At 44.7% G+C, this 10,529-nt stretch overlaps 2 protein-coding genes across 4 annotated transcripts; one reads left to right on the plus strand and one right to left on the minus strand.

Annotated features, from left to right (window-relative positions):
* Positions 1-268: 268 nt before the first annotated feature.
* On the minus strand, positions 269-5,887 carry LOC6737801 (spermine synthase). 2 transcript variants are annotated; one of them, XM_016169691.3, is made up of 4 exons: positions 5,520-5,887; positions 3,677-3,788; positions 2,105-2,227; positions 269-1,653 (listed from the first exon to the last, which is right to left on the minus strand). In XM_016169691.3, the coding sequence occupies exons 1-4, from the start codon at positions 5,802-5,804 to the stop codon at positions 1,070-1,072; spliced, it is 1,104 nt and encodes a 367-aa protein (XP_016031584.1). In that variant the 5' UTR covers positions 5,805-5,887; the 3' UTR covers positions 269-1,069. The 2 variants fall into 2 exon arrangements, with proteins under 2 accessions (XP_016031584.1, XP_016031583.1); XM_016169690.3 differs by lacking the exon at positions 3,677-3,788 and adding an exon at positions 2,621-2,729 and having other exon boundaries at positions 5,520-5,884.
* A 329-nt stretch (positions 5,888-6,216) lies between these two features.
* On the plus strand, positions 6,217-10,106 carry LOC27209466 (inositol polyphosphate 5-phosphatase E). 2 transcript variants are annotated; one of them, XM_039294373.2, is made up of 5 exons: positions 6,217-6,373; positions 6,860-6,919; positions 6,986-8,509; positions 8,579-9,493; positions 9,553-10,106. In XM_039294373.2, the coding sequence occupies exons 3-5, from the start codon at positions 7,290-7,292 to the stop codon at positions 9,659-9,661; spliced, it is 2,244 nt and encodes a 747-aa protein (XP_039150307.1). In that variant the 5' UTR covers positions 6,217-6,373; positions 6,860-6,919; positions 6,986-7,289; the 3' UTR covers positions 9,662-10,106. The 2 variants fall into 2 exon arrangements, with proteins under 2 accessions (XP_039150307.1, XP_016031585.1); XM_016184892.3 differs by having other exon boundaries at positions 6,860-6,915.
* The last annotated feature ends 423 nt before the right edge of the window (positions 10,107-10,529 follow it).

Here is a 10,529-nt window from a genome sequence, read left to right on the forward strand (position 1 = left end):
TGAGAGGGTAGGGTGGCTCACTATAAAATTAAAAGTATTAAATTTAAAAACTTAAAGAATTAATTAGGATAAAATTAATTTTTTTTTTAATTTTATACCGAAGCGTTGGATAAATCACTCATTTGATTTTCTATACATGTTGATTTAAAATAGGCTAACACTGCGTATGCGCAATATTACTTGAATATTGCAATTGAATTTGTAATTTATTGTATTCCATCAGCTTTTACCATTAAAATATCCGGTCAAATAATGAAAACCACACTAATTATTTCTGCGTACGACTATTTATTTAACTTTCTTAGTTCTCCCGTTTAAAATGTTTGGTATTAATCGTTATTACAGCAATAAAAGTTGGTGTTCCTGCTACGCTTGCTCACACCAACATGCACACATCCTCGATCCTTGGGCCTTCCCCGCTCCACTTTGCTTGTTAATGGATAACTAAACATATGGTCTACAATATATAGATGTACACGTTATACGAAATATTACAAATAGTTGGCCAACATTCTATGCTTAGGCGTAATTCAAATAAACACGAATACATAAGTTATTTTAGCCTGTCCTTGCTTGAAGGTTGTACTTTTGACTTAGTTTTTAGCATCGAAATCAGTGGACGAGAAACGGAACTAAAGCCTAACTTAAGCGTAAACGAATTGGGTTCAGTATTTGGTTTGGTTTTCAATTGTAAGTAACAGCCATTGGAAGTGCGTGTTTTCTTCGGTCTTGGGTTTTGTTGCGATGGTTTCGATGATGGCGATCAGCTTGTGCATCGGACTCCGTGTTTCCTGGACTAAGAAACCAGCGTGTGGTGGTAGTGGACACGCTTCTTCTTACGACGCCTTGGTCGCGGTTTCGATTGCCCCACGGCTCCGTTATTCATATTTTCCTCCTCCTGAACTCCGACTGCTGCTCCATGGATAGTGACTGTGTAGGAGTGCAGCTGGAGCATCTCTCCGACGGCTCCCGGTTCCTGACTTATGCTGTGTGATGCTGGTGTGTGACTGGCGGTTGGTGGTGCGCTAGAAGTAGCTACTGCTGCTGCTGAGGAGTCCACCTGAGCTTGTCAGGCGAAGGTCACTTGGTAGAAGAGCCACTCTTCCATGAACGACGGCACAAACGCCTTGGTGGTGGTGAACTTCACCTTGGGACGCAGCAAGTTCAACTGCTCCTCGAACAGACGCAGCTGCACCTTGCAGGTGGACCCATTGCCATGAGTCAAATACTTTCCGTCGGGCTTCAGCACCTTGAAGGAGTGCTCGAAGATGGTACGAATAAAGTCCCAGGTCTCGCCCTCCGGCGCATCGGTTATGGGTATATCCGTAAGATCCCCGAACACATAGTCGAACTTGCGGCCCTCGGCGATGAACTTCTTCAAGTACTCCACACAGTCGCCCACAATGATCTCGTACTGGTCGCTCTTGCGTTTCTCCAACACATCGCCACAGATCACGTTGAGGTATTTGTTGCAGGTCTGCATCACAAGCTCATCAATCTCCAGCATCACCACGTGCTTCGGATTCTCCTTGAGTAGCTCGTACAACAAGGCGCCATCGCCGCCGCCCAGGATGCAGATCTCCTTGCCCTCATAGTTCTCCACGCCGCGACACATTAGGGTCTCCGTGTAGATCAGATCGGATTCAGCAATGTCTGGAGTGGGAAAGTTGAAATATTAATCTTTTATATTTAAAAAAGAAGCAAAAGACCCAAAGTTGCTATTACCCTAAATTCCTTTTATTAACTTCTTTTTAAAACGTTTTTTATCCATTCAAGGCTTTTAAATTCAGCTTTCTTAATCTTCTTTTAAGCTATTAGAATATTTCTATCTATTTATATTTTATATCTAGGTGTTCGTGATATGGAATAATTGTCGTGTAGCACAACATTAGCATCCAGAAAATGCCCGTGATATGGAATATTTACTTTTGTACATTATGTTTATGTATATTTAATATTTATTTATGATGACTTTTTTTTTAAAGGCAATTGCACGTGACCTTTACTGCGGCACTTGCACTAATCGATTGATGACCCTGACACCGTTGGCGCATCCATGTGTGAATGTGCCACTTATTGCCTACGCTAGGTGTTGTATACTTACTCTGCAGCTCGTCCAGGAGCAGCATGTTGCCCAGCGTCTTGGAGTGCATGATTTGAATCTTCTGGAAGGGCGAGCGCGCCTCGAAGACCACCTTGTCGATGTCGTACTCGATGATGCGCTCATCTGCGGAAGATGTGCCATGGATTAGTGATGCCTTATATGTGACCGTATTAAGTGCGATATTGATTATTACTAGTACTGATTTCGGCTCAATTGTTAGGCGTCGCATGCAGAGAAACAAGTTTAAGACCAACGAAATGCACTCTTACGGAAAGTAAACGAGATATAGATATAGAGAGAAGGCGGATAAAATCAGAAGTAAATGACTGAAATGATCTATCATGCTGGGTGCCACTAGAAGAACTCTGATACAATCAGCTCGATGGTGCTGCATACGCTCAATGGTCATACGGTCATACGATCACACACATTTCGGATGACATACAGTAGCGGTAGTACGAGTAGTAGTTGCTCTATTTGCAATATGGTTAACCAAACGGATTGGGTTTGCCTTACCTGACGATGGGAAGTACCTGGAGACATCGCCGCGCTTCAGCGTCGGCAGCTTCTGGGCCTTGATGGCCTTCAGTTTGATTGCCAGGACATTCTCCAGGCTCTTACCGCTCTGCGGATGTCCGTTCGATTTTACATAGTTATATATTGTGTTATTGATAGTTTCGTGTTGTTGTAGTCGATTGTCATTTGTTGAGGAACCAATTTTTGAGCGAGCGTACGACGTGGATTTCGATTTCGAGGCGGGGCAGGTGACACATGTGCGTTGGGGCGTAAGTATAATTCAATAGTTTACACATTTATTCACAAGTTCGTGGCAATTTTGGTGTGTAATTTGGTCCAGGAGATGGTGGCAGCGGTTGTTCATGATGATCGATGGATCGGTCGAGTGTCGATGGTATAGATATGAAAATAAAACGTAATTTAAATTAAATAATAATCTCAGAACAGTGGGTATGCTAAATTGCAGTGATGCCAAGTAGCTGCTATAAAATCAGCGTGGATATATTATTCAAAAATAAATAAAACATATAAAGGTTTAAAGAGATTAAACCCAGTACAAAAACATGAGCAACTTGGCACCACTGCTGCAAATGTAGAAGGCTCCTTCCAAAGATTAGACAAACTAGCATGCAGGAGTGGCCTGGAAAAGTAATCCCCTAGGAGGTAACACGCTAGGCTAACATGATCGGTGGTTTTGGAGATGTGCAGAGCTTGGGAGGCGGTTCAAATTCTGGGCTGGAAATGACAACTCGGTGAATTTACATCAGCTGCGATACGGTGTCCAATTTATGTGATAGTCATGAGGGGATTGTTTTCTAATTTTATTTATTTTCTTTGCGGTGGCTGCAATCGGAAATACTAGTGGAAAAACTGCACAGGTGTTCTAGATTCTGCAGTGGAATTTTGAAAGAGAATTTCGGCATAAATTGCAGGTTGTTGTATGTGAAGTGAGTTCGAGTAGATAGAGTTATATATATTCATTGCAAATGAAACTAGCAGGAACTAAACTGGATTTGGTTGATTGTACATATGTAGATTGCATTTAGTTCGACCAACCTGAGCTAGTCATGTATATGTCGATATATCCACCGCGCTTAATCGGCGGCAAGTACTTGGACCGATCGGAATCAAATTTCTGCCGCAAAATCAGTTCCATGGTGCGCATGGTCTGCAATGGTAATTCCATTATTTAGGTCCTTGCTGCAAGGGCGTCGGATGTACATATAGTATGTGCATGTTGGCTCGAGGGGGGGCTGGGGCACTCAGTATGAATAAATTATAATAATGGAAGGTGACCTTCATCCGCCAGGCGCGGAAAACTCTTCGAACGACCCACCACTCACACCAAACGGCGACACACACAGGCAGCCCGGCCCAAGAAAAATACTATTTTTAGGCCAAATACTTGATACTTATGAAAAAGGAAAGTGAACAGAACGAAACGAAAAAGGGAATATATACCTATACCTAGATATAGCTAGTAGCCATGCAAGTCTGTGCATTCTGGCGACACATTTGTTTAGTTGCATGTGCAGCAGGCATATGTTATTGCAAAATCGCAGAAATCACAATAGAAGGCTTAGCCACATGCGGCTTGCGAAATCCACAGGCCAACAGCAAACAGTCGTAAGCAGAAAAACAATGCCGGCTAGATAAGAAAAGTTCCACACTTGCGAATAAAACAGTTGCGATCAGCAACATATAGCATTTCAAATGATACGAGGAAATAATAATGGGTCTGATTATATTAGTTACAATTATAGAAAAGTTGGTTTAAAATTATTTCATTGTTCGATTACTTGGTTAAAGTAACCGTCTTATTTGTTTTTTTTGGTTTGTTAACAAACTTAATCATTGTAAAAAAAAATGGTTAGTTTTCTTTAATCATTTTATAAACATTTTATTTGAAATATTAAAAACTCGAAAAAGTGTCTTAAGCTTTTGTTATCGTTATAGAACAGGAAAAATTTTTCGAGTCATTAAAATTTTATTGATGCTATTTAGCTAACCTTAGCTGTAGGCATATGTAAAGGGCATTTTTCTCTCGCATTTTAAATGTACTTAAACAAATGATGGAAGAAATTGAAATAATTCTATCAATTTTTATATTCTCTGTTGTTTTTTACAAACAAATACTGGTTGTCTTTTTGAAAACCCAAAGATTTGTGGTATCAACAGTCATTGTGTTGACTTAGGTTTGTTTATATATGCATGCATAAGTAGATTAAAATGTTATAAGAAAGTTTGAGTAAGCGTAAGTATCAAATGAAATAATGCGTGCCTAAGGGTGTAACCTGAAATCTGGTTTCTGGGTGTTTTTCATAGTTATAGTATGAGAACCATGCCCCAAAGGGGCGCCAATCAATAGATCGCGAGTCGAACCCAACCCACGTGCTCCGCCCAAATGCGAAAAGCATAGAAACGGGACCGGAACGACGAGTTAACCTAGCAGAGCCCAGCTGAAATCGCTATGTATGTGATGTGTGCTATAGAGGTGTTAGATAATAGAAACTGGGGAAAGTGTTGGGATGGGGGCAGCCAAGCTTGAGGCCAAGGACGGACGAACTGACCCTGACCAAGTGCCGGACATTTGAGCTCGCCGAGTGGTCAGGAACACACTCACACACACAACCAATCAACCCACCCAACCCGGTTGCCCACTTGCCATGCACACACCCACATTTATGTATGATGAACCAACAACACTCGGGTCCAAGTGCGCGGAAAATCAATTTTACCCGGTGGGTGGAAGACCCTTTCCCCAACTAATCAGCCGCGACACGGAAACTGGGTGGGTAAGTAAGATGTGAGTGGTGGTGGTGCTGCTGTCGGGTGTTTGCTTGCTTGTTTTTTTTTTTTTTTGAGTTTTTAAGGAATCTAGATGGCACTGACTACGTACGTCGAAGGATATGCTCGGCTCCTTGCCGTCGGGCAGGAAGTACTCCACGTTGAGTGTCAGCAGACCGTGCTGGAAGATGCGGCAGGTAATCACCGTGTCCTTGTTCTCGTGCAGCACCGCAAAGTAGCCGTTTTCCGGCGACTCCATCGAGTAGGCCAGCTCCAGCTGGGGGAACAGCTGCTCCAGCTCGTTGCGCAGGATCTTGGCCACCTGGAGGCGCGCCTCCTCATCCGCCGTCTTGTCCTTGTCCAGCGTGAAATCAAACAGTATCGTCTGGGCCGCCATCGTGCTAAACTTGCGTTAATCCGTTGAACAAAAACGCTGAACCGCGTACCGACCGAAACGAAATACTAGTGATGCGCCTTACGAGCACCGATAGCAAGTCGATTTCGATTGCACTTCCAGTGTGGCTGTGCACCGCAGTAGAGCCGTTAGTTACTTAAATATATATTTAATTATAATTAACGGATTTTAGATAATAATATTAAAAAATAATACAAATATAATTCATTTCTTTAAATTCATTTATTGAAGAGTACTTAGTTGACAATTTTATATTGAGTATATATGTAGAGTGTTTGCCCTGTTATATATATTTATATTTAGAATTTAATGATAATCTTAGTCTATACTACATTCTTTAATGTTTATAAAATATGTATTTATATAATATTTGTATTTTTTTATATACCTATCGAGTCACGAGCCAGCAACTGAAACACCCCCGCACCTATCGAAAATTGCTCCCACTTATCGGCAGTTGGCTGCCCACTTTTGCCACCCCTAAATCGCAGTTCCCACGGCACGGTCCGCACTTGCTCGGAGTTTTTGAGTGTAAACAACATTGGAACGCGGTAAATCATACAAAAATTACATAAATCGCATAGGTGACAGCAGCGTGGAACGGTAGTGCGTACCAGTGCGGAACATGAAAAGCACACCAAGAGCGGAATCAATGCGCACCTGAACCTGAACTTGAATGTCGCATGTGTGCTATGTGTGTTGTGTTGCTGCTTTTATGCTAGACGTCGGCCAACAACACAAGAACAACAAGGCTGCGCTGGCGGGAACAATGGTCTGCTAATTATAAATCTCTCGATCCCAGAGAATCGAATCAGCAGACGACGGATATTGTGCTCGTGTTCAGACGTTCAGATGCTGAGTGCTCAGTGCTTGGATGTGTGGGCGCCGCAGCATGCCAATGTTGTTACGTCGTCGCCAAAGACCACCCTTCCGCGACCAACCACCCCCCAAATCGCCCACAATCCTCCCCATTTTATATATCGCGGCGGTGTCGCCACAGTTATTACCCAGCATATTGATTTTCTGAATCCTTTCAGCTCTTTCGCCCCAAAGGATCTGCCCACATATGTGTTTTTTTTTTATTTGCCTGCAGGTGAGTAAGTGTATTATACCCTTGGTATTACCAACCCGCCTAAATGTTTGCCTTCATTAAAATCTTACAGAACCGCACACGCAATCGCCGCCAGTCAGCCCAATTAGCCTGATTTCGTGTACGTCATCGCCGGGCCCAAAATAATTTGCATTGCGACCAGCCAGAACGCCGGACCAAAGTCGCATTTGCATTGTGCTCGCTCGATGACGTCTGGCTTTACTATTTATATGGCCGGCAGCCAGAGGCCATCGCACAATGAGCTCGGTTCGAGAGATCCGAGATAGAGCAAATTAACTTGACAAAAGGCGGGCATGATAACCACTTAGCACCTTCACCTTAGATGATAGAATCATTTCGGTCGGACTAAAGCCAACATGCAGCACAGCAGCGCGGGAAGTGAGGAACGGATAACCAGTTCCACCAGCAGCCCCAGATCCGGTCACAAGTCCGCGAGCTCCCTGTTCGGTTTGCTGAGCAAGCGACCCAGTAAAGTGGAGCCACATCCCGTGACACCCGAATCGCCAAGACTACAACAGAGACCCGTGTCCGCCTGTGGCCAATACGATGTCAGTTTCGCCAAGTGCAATGCGGAGACGTCTGCAAACCATGTCAATAATAATGGCAGCACCCTCAAGAGCCAAACCCTGCCGCTGGAGAAGTCGCACAGCGGGCTGATCAGCTTCCACAGGCGTGCAAAGCCAAGTTTCTCGAAAGGAAAGAATCACTCGCACCGGCACAGCACGGATGCGGGCTCCCAAAGCGATGGAGGAGCCGACGTAGTGATGCGGCGCAAGTCGCCCAAGCACCGCTCACCCAATCACAATAGATTTAGTCACCAGTTCAGTCTGTGCTGCAAGGCGGAAAAGAAACCGATGACGCCGCCGGTGACCGTGCGTTATAACTCCATACCGGATAGCAACAATGTTCTGCGCCGCGATAACCTCTCGCTAAGCTGGAGCTTGGTGGACAACAACTCGGGCTCGCTGCACTCTAGCGAAGGATCCTCACACCGACCGCGTCCGTCCAGTGAGTGTGCCAGTGCTCCAGAATCACCGGTGGCCAGCAAAACCTTTTTTGCCCAGTGTAGCCCTGCGGCGGCCAGCGCTTCTGTGGCACGTAGCGAAAGCCTCCAAAATCGCTCGCCCATTCGACCCATGGCAGTATCAGCCTGCCGATCCCGACTGCGTTTAAAGCTCTATCCACCTGGACAAGAGTTACCTCCTCTTCAGGCAGCCACAGAACCTGGTGACATTAAAAGAGCCACCACACCACAGCACATGTCCTCGCCCAATATTGCTACTCAGCCAGATGGAATAGAACACATAGAGGAGCAGCCAGGCGTGAGGTTTATGTCGCACGAGAACATGACACTCCAAAGACAGGGTTCGGGATCAAATCTGGCGCGCCAGACTTTAATGGCGGCACATGCATTGAATCTGATCCCGGCGGATAAGGCTAGGGAGCGAAGTTTCCTGGATGGCAGACTGGGATCGACTTCGCTTTTGGGTCCCAGTGAACTAAGCCGCGTGCTGCCGCAAAAGGAGATCACCGTCTTTGTTGGTACTTGGAATATGAATGGCCACAGTCCACCCAAGTATGTAAATTTAAGACATTAGGTCTAAAAACTTCTGACTTCATACTTCAATTATTTCTTTTGTTGCAGGCAACTTAATGATTTTGTGCTGCCAGCCAATGTGGAGCACGTGCCCGACATTGTGGTAATGGGCACACAGGAGTCCACCCCAGACCGCTTCGAGTGGGAGGTCACCATTCAGGAGACCCTAGGTCCCTCTCACGTGCTCTTCCATGCTACAACTCTGGGTACCCTCCACCTGGCTGTGTATATGCGACGGGACTTGATCTGGTACTGCTCCGTACCCGAGGATGCTTCTATGTCGGTCCGCACGGGCTCCGCTTTTCGGACAAAGGGTGCCGTGGCCATATCCTTCTGCCTGTTTGGCACTTCCATGCTGTTTGTCACCTCGCATTTAACGGCGCACCAGCAGAAGGTGAAAGAGCGTGTGTCGGACGTTAAGCGAATTATCAATGCTCTGGACTTGCCTCGCAATTTGCCCAATCAGAGGCATAAAAACAAAGATGTCACGCAGAACTTTGACAATGTCTTCTGGTGCGGCGATCTTAACTTTCGACTGGGTGAGCCGCGTGAAAAGCTGCTGGAGTGGATTCAGAATACCAAGTTCCCGCTGCCGTCGCACTTACCGCACGGTTACATGCACACGGATCAGTTGACTTCCGTTCTGGCTGATGGCGCCGCCTTCCGAGGATTTATGGAGGCGAACATCACATTTCCACCCACGTACAAGTACGATCCGGGCAGCCAGAACTTCGATACCTCGTCGAAGCAGCGAGCGCCGGCCTATACGGATCGCATTCTCTACAAGTACCGCCAAATGCAGGGACTAGTCATCCGTCGGCAGACCCTAGTGCCTGGTGTATCCACACCCACGCAGCCCCATGTTCAATGTCTGCTCTACGATTCGGTGCCATCGATAACCACCTCGGACCACAAGCCGGTGTGGGCGCTTTTCCGAACACTCATCCGTGCAGGAACCGATGCGTGAGTAATTGGAATTATTAGAAATAAAATAAAATGCTAATGAACTTTCCTTTTTTCAGAATTCCCTTGGCTGCTGGCCTCTTCAGTCGCGACATTTATCTGGAGGGAATGCGAAGACGCTTGAATAACCAATATAGCGGCGCCTCCGCCGTTTGTGTGTTACAGTAAACTACTGAGATGCTAACCAAAGCTAGGCTTCCTAATGGCCGCCCACCCATGTTGAAATCTATTTAGTCATTTACTCGAATCTCAAAGTGCTAGTCAAAGCTTTCCTACGGTTGTGCGACGCCTTTGTATTAACCCGATTAGATTGTTATCCAGTGCGCTGTCGTATATCGAAGTAACGATATAACCATTACTTACCCTGCAATGCTGCGGTAGATCTTAGGCGCTGCCTTTCGCCTCGAGGCCTTAGTCGTAATACGTTCCTTATGAGATTATCTAATACATACTCGTGCAACAATTCTGTACCTCTACTCTGAAGCACAAGCTTAGTTCGTAGTTAAACTAAATCTGATAGTTAAAGTTTAGTCAAATATTGAAATGAAATCGAAATATGAATTACTTTGAATGTGTAATGTTAACTAGCAGTAAATATATTTTATGCATCTAATGGAAGAGCTTTATTAATTGTTGAAATACTCATTACTATTTATTGTTAGTCTTATTATTTATTACTATTATTATTATTTAGTTTTTATAAGAGTTATTGTTGAATTATGTATAGTGAAGTTGATTACTTTTATAATTTGCAACCCAAATGAAGTTTTTAACTTTATTTAAGCAAGCGCCAAGTTTTTGTTTACTTTTAAACGATTAAACGGTTGAGCTGCCCGTTCGCGTACTTAAATTCCAAAATTGCTGGGGCAGGCCACTCGACAAAAACAAAAGCGTATATGCTGCGGGGTCGTTTATTCCCCGAAAATGCGCCAAAAACGACCGGAACGACCAACTGCTCTACCCTCTACCCCCACCATAGCCTTGCGCCACTTGGACACACACACGCAAATATGTTAAACTTTTGACCAATTTCAAC

This window comes from Drosophila simulans, chromosome 3L (genome assembly GCF_016746395.2).
Source record: "Drosophila simulans strain w501 chromosome 3L, Prin_Dsim_3.1, whole genome shotgun sequence".
Taxonomy (NCBI): domain Eukaryota; kingdom Metazoa; phylum Arthropoda; class Insecta; order Diptera; family Drosophilidae; genus Drosophila; species Drosophila simulans.